The 12,792-nt window shown below is 36.2% G+C and overlaps 1 protein-coding gene across 1 annotated transcript in view; it reads right to left on the reverse strand.

Moving 5' to 3' along the window:
- Positions 1-12,792, reverse strand: part of LOC126090234 (ATP-binding cassette sub-family C member Sur) — a gene marked incomplete at its 5' end in the record, with an annotated part of 407,614 nt that overhangs the window by 15,632 nt on the left and 379,190 nt on the right. Inside the window, 2 exons of the mRNA XM_049906975.1 lie at positions 9,388-9,584; positions 11,155-11,258. Coding sequence (XP_049762932.1) covers positions 9,388-9,584; positions 11,155-11,258 — 301 coding nt within the window. The remainder of the gene's footprint in view (positions 1-9,387; positions 9,585-11,154; positions 11,259-12,792) is intronic.

The raw sequence follows: 12,792 nt of genomic DNA on the forward strand, positions 1-12,792 counted from the left end.
TCCCTCTGACAACCATGCCTCCATCCTTGCTACCCTCCCTACTTTCCTTTCTCTGTTGCTTCATAACCTGGGTTGTGAGTAACTGAATCTCCTTTCCCTTCTTCCCTTTCTTTCCCCTCTCCCTTCCCCGATGAAGGAACATTTGTTCCGAAAGCTAGGAACGTAAATTTTCGGTTCTGTTTTATGTGTATCTATCAGCTGTACTGATTGAGGTAAGTACTGGCCAGCCCCTCTGTCTCTTTGTTAGTATTTGTGTCGGTATATGTGCGGATGGATATGTGTGTGTGTGCGAGTGTATACCTGTCCCTTTTTCCCCCTAATGTAAGTCTTTCCGCTCCCGGGATTGGAATGACTCCTTACCCTCTCCCTTAAAACCCCACATCCTTTCGTCTTTCCCTCTCCTTCCCTCTTTCCTGATGAAGCAACCGTGGGTTGCGAAAGCTTGAAATTTTGTGTGTGTGTTTTTTTATTGTGCGGATGGATATGTGTGTGTGTGCGAGTGTATACCTGTCGTTTTTTCCCCCTAAGGTAAGTCTTTCCGCTCCCGGGATTGGAATGACTCCTCTTACCCTCTCCCTTAAAACCCACGTCCTTTCGTCTTTCCCTCTCCTTCCCTCTTTCCTGATGAGGCAACCGTTGGTTGCGAAAGCTTGAATTTTGTGTGTATGTTTGTGTGTCTATCGACCTGCCAGCGCTTTTGTTTGGTAAGTCTCATCATCTTTCTTTATATATATATATATATATATAAACAAAGATGATTTGACTTACCAAATGAAAGTGCTGGCTTGTGTCTGTATATGTGTGGATGGATATGTGTGTGTGTGTGTGTGTGCGAGTGTATACCCGTCTCTTTTTCCCCCTAAGGTAAGTCTTTCCGCTCCCGGGACTGGAATGACTCCTTACCCTCTCCCTTAAAACCCACATCCTTTCGTCTTTCCGTCTCCTTCCCTCATTCCTGATGAGGCAACAGTTTGTTGCGAAAGCTTGAATTTTGTGTGTATGTTTGTGTTCGTTTGTGTGTCTGTCGACCTGCCAGCACTTTCATTTGGTAAGTCACATCATCTTTGTTTTTAGGTATATTTTTCCTATGTGGAATGTTTCCTTCTATTTTTTATATATATATATATATATATATATATATTAATGTGGCAATTTCAGTGCAGTAATGTGTTCATTGTAAATGTGTGTGTGTGTGTGTGTGTGTGTGTGTGTGTGTGTGTGTGTAAGTACAATCTAACTTCTGCACCATTTCAGTGCAGGAAGGTGTTTATTGTAAATAAGTATTATAGTAGTTGTATTACATGTTTATTACCTTATAAATAAATAAAAAACTTTTTTATTTTAAATTCAGTGCATTAGTATTTGTAAAATGACTTTCATATAGTGTTCGTTAAAAAATGATGATCATTCCACTTGGGACCTGTGGAATGGTACATTAGCTTATTTGTTTTAGTTGTATATATTTGTCATGTATTGTTGTTTTTCTGACATGTTCCACATCCTGGAGGACCTCCTCACTACGGATCAATTGGAATGAAAGTAAATCTAATCTAAAAAAAAAGGGTCAAGAAAGCTAACAGACCAGAGCTCTTTAAGCTCACAACAAAATAACTCACAACAAATGAGCCAACGCATATAGTACCTGCAAATACAGGCCAGGCAGATTCGAAGAGGGAGGAAGAGAAACCTGGAGGATGAGGAGTATCAGCATGGAGGATTTTAAAATTGAGGTAAGCTTACTACATCTAGAAGTATGAGAAGAAAATCTTTGAATCTCATTTTCTCTGTTTTACATTATTAGAAGCTTTTTCTCAAAAATTATATGCTTTAATACTATGAAATTTTCGTGAGCTGTTTGCAGCATGTTGCAGTCTCCCTGGAACTAAAAAATATGAGATCCTGCAATTACATTCTGATTTTTAGGTGAGTTAATGTAGAAAAAAAGTTAATTTTAGCTGTGCAAAATTAAAAACTCTGTTAATGATAGAGTTTTTACCATAAATTAATAACTGTAGTTCAGTCGTCTTATAACCTTCTCAGGACACTACAATAAAATTTTCAGATTAATTACATGATTAGAATTTGAGTTATGGCTTTTTATAAAAAAAGACAATAAAAAAATTAAAATTCATATTTCTGGTAAAATATTAATCCTGCATATTTTATTATATTTTTTTGTTAAAACTAAACTCTTTTGCATTACACATGCAAAATTTTAGATTTGTACATTAATAAATAAGGCTGTAATGATTTTTTAAATAAATGTTTACATTTTCTGTTACATCCCCCCTTAAAAATTGACTTTCACTGGATAATTTGCATCTACCTTCAAGTGTCTGCCTATTCAGGTTTCTCAGCATTTCTGTGACACTTTCCTATGGGTGAAATAGACCTATGACCATTACTGCTTCCTCTTTTTATATTTTTATTTATTTATTTATTTATTTTTTAATACGTCCAATAATTTCTGTTATTTCTACTTGGAATGAATGGGTTCCACACACCTGAGCAATATTGTGGGATGGCTTGCAGTCTGCCTTGTAGTCTGATTCTGTTTTTGTAGTACCCTGCCAATGAACCAAAATTGCCACCACCTTTACATATGATAGAGCCTGTGTGATCATTCTATTTCATATCCCTACAAATTATTACACCCACACATTTGTATGGACCGACTGATTCTGGTTGTGAATAACTGGATGTTGCAGTGATTTGATGCTACAGTTCTTTCATTTTGTGAAGTGCATAATTTTCTGTTTCTGTGCTCCAGTTTGAGATGGATCAGCTGTTGACGGCATGAGAGGAGACAGAGGTGAAGGGAAAGTCATCAAAAAGTGTATGGGGAAAAAATTACACAAGGGACAGAATGAAAAAGATGGACTAAATAGCAGAGAAATGCAGTTAACAACTAGGAGAATAGTTTTTAATTGTTTTTATGTTATGTGTGTTACACCACTTCACCAGTAGGAGTTTGACAAACCATTTTCATTGAGCTCTTTAAGTTCACGACAAAATAACTCACAACAAATGAGCCAATGCATATAGTACAAAGTTAGCACAGAAAACATACTGAAAGGAAACTTAAGAATTTGTTTGAATAGTTGATTAAATAGAAAGTCCTATTAAACTGAAAGACTGCAACATATGGATGTAGGTTTTAAATATTATTTATGGCACATCATGTGTGACTAGGCAATCTTTTTCAGGCATGCTGCTGAGTTTCCATGTTCACCTGGACTATATGCTCCTTTTGGGGAAACACTGTGCCAAGCAGACCTGAACAGTTTTCCAAAGAAGCCTTTGTTTATTCAAATTCCTGGTGAAAAATTATGTCTGCATTTTTGGTCATTCATTTAGTTATGTACTATGTTGTGTTGGTCTCAAAATGGGTGCCATTCTTCTGAATAAATGAAGATAGTAGAGAAAACTTGCAGAAATAGTTGGTGAAAGCAGCAGAATAGTAATGTAAATGGCAGAGCAGTGGCCTCTTTCAGTGGAGTCACTGTCACATATAATTGTGAAAATGACAATGCTTCACCACTTATTTGTTATTTAATTCCTTCTGAATACACTATTGCAATTTGAGCTCTGTAGTCATTGTCAGGTGGTTCTGCAACTAACATACACTTTCCAGCATTAGTACATCATTATGACATTACAATGAAAATTCATACAAAGTACAACAGGTAACATACCAATATTGTCCTTTCAAAATAAGTTACATTTCATGTCATGTTATGTGTTGAGAACATCATCTTTCAGACATTCATCTGGGATATTATTAATTCTTGTTTCTACATTTAGACTGACAACTTTGCAGGCATTCTCACTTGGAAGATTTATAAATCACTTCACACAACACTGTGGAGTAAATGTGCTTTATCAGAGATAACACTGTTGGTAATAAGAGCTTCAGTCATAGATAAAAAGTTATGCATCTTAGAGTAAAACAAATCAGGCACATAGTCTGCAAATCCACAGTGCTTATAAAGTATGTGGTTGATTATTATGGATGGCATATGTTGGAATGCCAGACATTGAAGACATGGAACAATATTTCCTTTGAGAGCACAAATGTGAAACAAGTGGTGTGCATGATTTGTCAAACTGGAAACCTTCATCTTGGCTTAGCAGGTTGTCTGCTAATTGCATTCCACTGCTTCCTTGACCATTGAATCCCATAAGGATGACACTGTGGCTATTATCACAACTATCCTGTAATCCATGGAATGGGCAGTGGAAATACAATGTTCAGCCATTCCACATTTATTGGCCAACAGAAGATGGGATTATTATCGGCATGCAATGCAACATTCTTGTGCAGTATGCATTGTTTGTCCTGTGTAATTTTTATCACATGCACAAGGAATTTCATAGATATCAGGCTGTTGTGAAAGTAGATCATCTTTCACAGATTCCAGAAGAGCTGCTGCCTTGGCCGATGGAAGGGAGATCTTCTGGGACACCCAAAAGAGAAATACATTTCCAAACCAGGAATATGTATTCTCTTCTGACAACATAGTACTCTTGTTGCACAATGATCTTAGTGTGGGACGATTCATGTAACTTACTTTATTAAGTCCATATGTACATAAAATTTTCTAAATGAAGAATTATTACTCTGTCAGTATTATGCATTCTTTAACTCTGTCTTTGAATGTGTGGACAGTTTTCCATACATATTTAATGTGGCATGAATCACAATTTATTTCATATACAGCATGTACCCTTCAGATCAGTCTTTTTCATTTTATGTCTTAAAAGTTGTTCTGTTGTTAGTTGTGCACAATCCAATTGAACATTCATTTAAATTTTCTTGTCATACATTTCTAATATCAAGTCTGCCCTGTTTTTATTTTTGATAGTGATTTCTTTTAAAATATTTAGTTCCTTATCTACTTCCTCTGCACTCAATGGCAGACTAACAAGAAGATGTATCATAGCATTGAAAAATGCTCATTTATTGCTGGGTAGATGAGAAGAAAGACTGCTAATGACATGATCAGTGGTGATTGACTTAAAGAATATCCCAATCTCATGTCTCATAATTATGAAAAGGATTGTTGCTGCTCACAATATAGTGGAGATGCTGAGTCACAGATAGGCACAACAAAAATACTGTCACAAAATGAGCTTTCAGCCTATGAGCTCTTTGTCAAAAAAAGACAACAGACACACACATTCACACAAATGCAACTCATACAAACATACCAATCTCATGTATGTTATTTACATTGGAAACATTTAAATCAAAGAAACAGTTAAATCAAAGAGACTGGTGAATTTATTCTATTGTGAAGTTAGATTGGAGATTAGATTAGATTAGTATTTGTTCCATAGATCATGAATACAACACTTCGTAATGATGTGGAATGTGTCAGGTTAATAAAAGGTGTCTATACAATTTTTTTTTGAGCGGGGGGGGGGGGGGGGGGGGGGGGGGGGGGGAGTTGTTGGGGAAATTACCCACTTACTATATCCAAAAATTCATCTAATGAGTAGAAGGAGTAGCCATTAAGAAATTCTTTTAATTTCCTTTTAAATGCTATATGGCCATCTGTCAGACTTTTGATGCTATTAGGTAAGTGACCAAAGACTTTTGTAGCAGCATAATTTACCCCCTGAGCCAAAGTTAGATTTAATCTTGAGTAGTGAAGATCATCCTTTCTCCTAGTGTTGTAGCCATGTACACTGTTATTACTTCTGAATTCGTTCGGATTGTTAATAACAAATTTCATAAGTGAATATATATATATATATATTTAAAAAGAAAGATGATGAGACTTACCCAACAAAAGCGCTGGCAGGTCGATAGACACACAAATAAGCACAAACATACACACAAAACTCTAGCTTTCGCAACCAACGGTTGCCTCGTCAGGAAAGAGGGAAGGAGAAGGAAAGACAAAAGGATTGGGTTTTAAGGGAGAGGGTAAGGAGTCATTCCAATCCCGGGAGCGGAAAGACTTACCTTAGGGGGGAAAAAAGGACAGGTTTACACTTGCACACACACACATATCCATCCACACATACACAGACACAAGCAGACATATATATATATATATATTTTGTGAGGCTACAGTGAAGATCTCTAGCTCTTTAAATAAGTGTTTGCAGGATGATCTTGGATGAGCTCCAGCAATTATTCTGATTACACGCTTTTGCGTAATGAACACTCTTTTACTCAATGATGAGTTACCCCAGAATATGATACCATACGAAAGTGGAGAATGAAAATAGGCATGGTAAGCTAATTTACTGAGATGTATATTGCCAAAATTTGCAATGGCCCTAATAGCATAAGTAGCTGAACTCAAACGTTTCAGCAGATCCTCAGTGTGTTTTTTCCAGTTCAAGCCCTCATCAATGCATACACCTAGAACTTTTGAATATTCTACCGTAGCTACTGATTTCTGATCGAAGTCTATATTTATTAATGGTGTCATTCCATTTACTGTCAAAGTTTAATGAGAGCTCATTTGTAGAGAACCACTTAATGATTTTCTGAAAAACATTGTTTACAATGTCACCAGTTAATTCTTGTCTCTTGGGTGTGATAGCTGTACTTGTATCATTGGCAAAAAGTACCAGCTTTGCATCTTCATGAATATAGAATGGCAAGTCATTAATATATATTAAGAACAGCAGAGGACCCAAGACCGAACCTTGTGGCAACCCATTCTTGATTGTTCCCCAGTTTGAGAAATCACCAGTTTTTTGCATATTATGTGAACTGCTTATTTCAACTTTCTGCTCTCTTCCAGTTAGGTATGATTTAAACCATTTGAGCACTGTCCCATTCATGCCACAGTACTTGAGCTTATCTAGAAGTATTCCATGATTTACACAATCAAAAGCCTTTGATAGATCACAAAAAATCCCAACAGGTGACTTTCGGTTACTCAGAGCATTTAATATTTCATTAGTGAAAGTATATATAGCATTTTCCATTGAAAAACCCTTCTAGAAACCAAACTGACATTTTGTTAAAACTTCATTTTTACAAAAGTGTGAAGCTACTTTGCAAGACATTACTTTTTCAAGACTTTTGGATAAGGCAGTCAGAAGAGAGATTGGGCGGTAGTTGTTGACATCAGACATATCCCACTTTTTATGCAGTGGTTTAACAATGGCATACTTTAGTCTATCTGGGAAAATACCCTGATGTTCACCATTTAATTCTTCACGTATAGAGTCAGTTTTGTCAAGAGAATCCTCAATGAATACCAATGTGTCATTTGCATGTATCTATAATAGCAGATTTTACCTGTTGTCTGTTGGAACTACTGAAAAAGTGTGTTTCTTAGCTATTCGTAACTATATAAGATTCTAACTTAACAGCTTCTGCAATTCAGCAGATAAACTGCAGTTTGTGTCAGTTGGGCTGAGTAGAAGGAGAAAGAGGCAGGTGCACAGGACATGAATGCAATGACACATGGAAATCAGAGCCAGTGAAGTGCCTGGTTCACTCACACAGAACATCCTAATTAGTCATGTCACAAACTTATCCTATCACACTTGAAACTAGAGCCACCTGTGAAAGCAGCCATGCCATAGACCAGATCTGCTACCATTTCATTACAGCATTTTATGTGGGCACTAGCATCAACTCGTTATCCACCAGAATAAATGTGCACAACCAAACTGTGGCCAAGAACGGAACTGATCATCTATTCATCACAACATGCCATTTGGTTCCTTTCTATCCAGTACCAGTCTTTTTGAACTATGCTACCCTTGCAATACATCCTAGCTCCTGTAATCCTTCTGGCCTCCATCTCCACTAATCCACTGCATCTGCATCTTGTATCCAATAGTTTCTCCTCCCTCTTTCATGTCACCCCCTCCCAATCCACACCTCCATGTTATCAATGACATGAATCACATGAACTCTCTGGCTCTGGACCAGTGTGTCATTGCATTCCTACCCCATTTACATGCCACCTCTCTCTCCTGCATTCCTAACTCTCACATCTGCTGCCTCTCTCCAAGCCACCAACTACCCTCCCCAACTCCTCCTCCCACATCCTGCCTCTTTCTACCTCTACTCACCTCACCCAACACAATCCTCACCCCAACCTATCTACTGAACTGCAATCCCAGTATTGTATGTTCAGCCAGCACACTGTAACCATTTGTTTGTTTGTTTGTTGTGCAACACAACATGAAATACAACTAATTTCATAAGAATAATAATGGTATGATACCTATTAAGAGTACACTTGGCATGACTTTTTATTGTGTAAATTGTAATTTCATAATAATGTATTACTGATGAAATATGTACATTAGCTGCTCACTCGAAATTGTAAAGGATTCATATGAAACCCAGCGACGTTTTCATAATTTTTTTTTTTCTTCTTCTTTTATGCCTGTCAACAACTCAATGTTCCTACTACTCAATGAGTTGTCTTCTTTACTCCTAAATTACATATTTACATTTTGTGACAACTTTTCTTGCCATATTTGTCTAATGTTATACTGATTTTGTAACCCAGGTGTTTATACAATTTACAAATAGTCTAAAGTAAAGTACAACTTTCTGGTTAAGTCTTCAATAGTACTCACTACTTGTGATGAGATATGTGGCACATAAACTTTAATAATTGACACAGGCTTACAAACAGGAAACAGAATCTTAATTCTTTCAACATGACAATCATTGAATGATTAAATAATGAATGTTATTGACATTATTGACATGTAACACAACATGAAAGGTAACTAATTTCAAAAGGATAATAATGGTATGGCCCTATTAAAAGAGTACACTTGTCATGACCCTTCATGGTGTAAACTGTAATTTTACAATAAGGTATTAATGCTGAAATATGTATGTTAGTTTCAGAATTACTTGACAGTGACTGTAAAGCTGAAACTGCAATAGAGTATCCAGAAGTACATCAATAACAGCCAAACAGTGAAAGCATTATCATTTAGACAGCTGCATTTCTTTCTACATTCCCTCTAATAAAAATGTGAATAAATTATTACTATTTGTAACTGACTGTTGGTGTACTTTACAGTAGTAGCCTACAGTGGCTGCCTCAGCCTGATAATGTTTAATTTAACTGGTTCCACATCCCTAAAGGCCGCCTGTCTTGATGAGATTTATTAAACACAATGTGTGAATGAGTATCATCCACAAATATTGTTGCAGTTCATATTTTACTTTCGTTTTGAAGAAATATTAATTTTTATTAATGTTCTTGTTTCTGTTGCATACTTGGAAGATAAGAATGAAGTGAGACATTAGTAATAACTCTTTAATGGGACATTCCATTGAAAGTTATGAACAATTCCCAATAGTCATCATGCCTTCTGATTTTATTCAGTATTAAATTATCATATCCAGCTGGTACCCACATGATTTTAAAACTGTCTTACCGCTATAGTAATAACTGTGCGGCCAGCAAACGCTTTCGATGCTGCAGCTAGCAAGGCTTCTTCAGTTTCTGGATCAACAGAACTCGTCGCTTCGTCCATTATCAAACAGGCTGCACCGTGCAGAATAGCACGAGCAAGACAGAATAGTTGCCTCTCCCCAGCACTGAGGTTTTCTCCACCCTCTTGAACTTCAGCATCTGAAAACCCAAAAACATAGAAGAAAAAAATTCTTGCAGTGTTATAAAAATTATTGGTAAATATAGCTTTTCCACTAACAATAATGTACCTCAATTTTACATATCACAAGCACATGAGTGTATAACTCTTCCTAGCAGTATCTTCCATGTCAAGGAAAAATGTGGTCTTTTCACAGAAATTTCTACATCTTCATCTATATCCATACTTCCAAATCACCGAAAAGTGCACAGCAAAGGTTACTTCCTACTGCACCAGTTATTACATCTTCTTCCTGTTCCAATTACGTATGGAGCATGGTACATAATATGGTTTAAACTCCTCTGTGAGTGTAACTAGTTGACTCTTGTGTTTGCAGTCCCTACAGGAGTGATATATGGGGGTCGGCACATCTCTTACACCACACCATTCAAGCTTTCTCAGGAGCACAGAATGATCAATCATGTAGAAAGCTTTTGTTAGTTCCAAGAATAAACCTGAGATTTTTTTGTGGTTGTCCACTGTGTTTATGACATGGTTTATCAGATTGAAAGTGGCTGTTTAGTTGGCTCTGTGGTCTGAATCCATGTTGACATCCAGAAATAATATTATTCTTGTTGAAGAATGTAGTCAGTTGTGAAAGGAACACTTTTTCAATAATTTTTGAAAATTCTGAGAGCAGTGACATGGGCCTATACCCATACATTGCTGATCACCTTTTCTATATAGGGGTATTACTTTTGCCATTTTCAGTTGCTGTGGGTAGACACCACTTGATAAGGATGATTTGTATATGGCTAATAAAGGAGAGGGAATGTGTCTTGATGTTATTTTTATAATATAATCTGGAATATCATTAATATCAGCTGAATAATTACTCTTCAGTGAATTAATGGTATTTAAGAGTTCCGTTGGGCCTACTAGACTGAGGAACATGGATATATTATTTATTTCAATAGATGAAAGCTCTTTCAGTGTTGTATTAGGTGGATTTCCACATTTTTCCTTCACTAATTTTCCAACAACAGTTGCATAATAAGAATTGAAGTTCTTTGTAACTGCCCAAGGAGCAGTGAGTTTCTTGCCATTGTGTAGTGTCACAATATTTTTGTGAGTTGTCTTCATCCTCATAAGATCCTGCATAGCTTTCCACATGGACTTAGTTTTATTGGATGACTTCATAATATATATTTCATTTTCCTTAATTTTTGTGTCTTTTATGACACGTTTCAAAACTAACTTGTAATTTTTGAAATAACTAAGAAACTCAGCTATTGGTATATAACTTTATCAGATATTCAAATCAAAATTTTGTATTTTATATATAATTCTTTTTCCCCTTCACTAACAAGTCAAAATAAACTTAACAACTTATCCCCAGGCTCTTCGGATCTTTCAGGGCATAACTGTTATATGTCTTCCATGTCAAATGATGGCCAAGTGAGAAAAACTCAAAACAGAAGTGGTGTGGTTAAGACAAACACAGAACACACTAACAGTAACCTCCACCCATGGAAGGAATTCAATAATTCACAAGGAATTCAATAATTCATCCCAGCAAATTTTTAAAGGTAATGATCAGCTTTACTTTACCTAATTTTCCAGGATAGCTGCTGACAGTTTCCTTTAGCTGAGCTAGTTCTAAGCTCTTCCACAGTTCAGCATCTGTAAACTGTGCACTTGGATCAAGATTTTCCCTGAAAATATTTTACATCAGGTGATTAAGTAGATTTGATTCAATTTGATTTGAATTTTATTTGGTCCTGTTAAGTCACAGTCTGTACAAATGTTGTACTGTAATGTAGGACACGTCAAAGAATTCAAAAGAGAAGAGAAACAAACAGTACCGGTACTGCAAATAATACACATACAAGGTATATAATTTTACATACATCAGCATACAATATTACAATATTGTTTATAATATGATACACCTTTCATAACTTAAAGCTCTAGAAATTCATTTAAATTACACAGAGTGTGGTTTATCATGAACTGTTTCAGTTTCCTCTTGAATATCTGAGGGCTGTCACTGTCCATTTTATATTCAGTGGGAGCTTATTGCAAATTATTATTCCAGATTGGATAACTTCTTTTTGTACTATATTGAGAGTTATTGAGTCTCTACAAATGCTTTACTTCTGCCTTGAGGCATGACTGTGAATATCACAGTTAGTTTGGAAAAGTTTTTTTTCTGATTACAAATATCACCAATGATACAAATAGCATCAATGAGTGGATGTACTAGCCTGTGAGTGTCAGTATCCTAATGGTCTTGAATAGGTGCCTACATGATGTCCACTTTATAGCACCACAGATCAACCTCACAGCTTATTTTGGTAGTTTAAAAAACTTTCCCACTTTTGCAGTATTTCCCCAGAATATTATAACACACACACACACACACACAAACACACACAAAACTCACATCATCACACCATATTGCATCCCTATATATATATATATATATATATAATAAATAAAAACACAAATGCCTGTCTTTCAACACAATAGCATCTAACAGCATGCACAAATATGTACCACTAATCCAGCATTGTCCAGTCACTTACTCTTATATCATCCTCCTCCCATCCCTACCCCACCAATAGGGACTGTCACCAGTTAGCCACCAGCTCTGAAGGCCGTTTGACATGTCAAAATACCAGTCATTTTTATTGCTTTTCATGTCAGTATCTTCCCATCCTCAATGTCAGTATCTTCCCATCCTCAATGCCATTAGTGAGTGATTGTTTGCCATGCTGAGTTGGAATTTTTGATACATTCCGTGCAGTTTAAATGTCATCCACTTCCCATTCTCATTCCCATACCAACCCCTGTGTGTCACTTCTCATCAGGACTGTTACCATTGAACCAAATAACTGTAAATACCACAAATATAACCCTGTTATTCTCTGTTTTTTTACCATTTTTAAGGTGCCCTATTCCTACCTAATTACGACCTACTAGACTCCTAGGGACGAAATGTCACTAGTTAGCCTAGCTGTACTGAAAACTATAAATTCAACACTAATATTGGTCTTTTCCAATTATTTTAATATTTCACCTTCTTCCCACTCCCACTCTTAGCAGTGTTAGGGGTATCTCCCCAGTGTATTTTTTTTTTTTTTTTTTTTTTTTACTTGCTCTAGACTTTTTAAATGTGCATGTCACCACTTTCCCAATTTTCATTGATTAGGGGTGCTAGGCATGTTTTATCTCCATTGTATAATT

This window comes from Schistocerca cancellata, chromosome 1 (assembly GCF_023864275.1).
Source record: "Schistocerca cancellata isolate TAMUIC-IGC-003103 chromosome 1, iqSchCanc2.1, whole genome shotgun sequence".
NCBI lineage: Eukaryota > Metazoa > Arthropoda > Insecta > Orthoptera > Acrididae > Schistocerca > Schistocerca cancellata.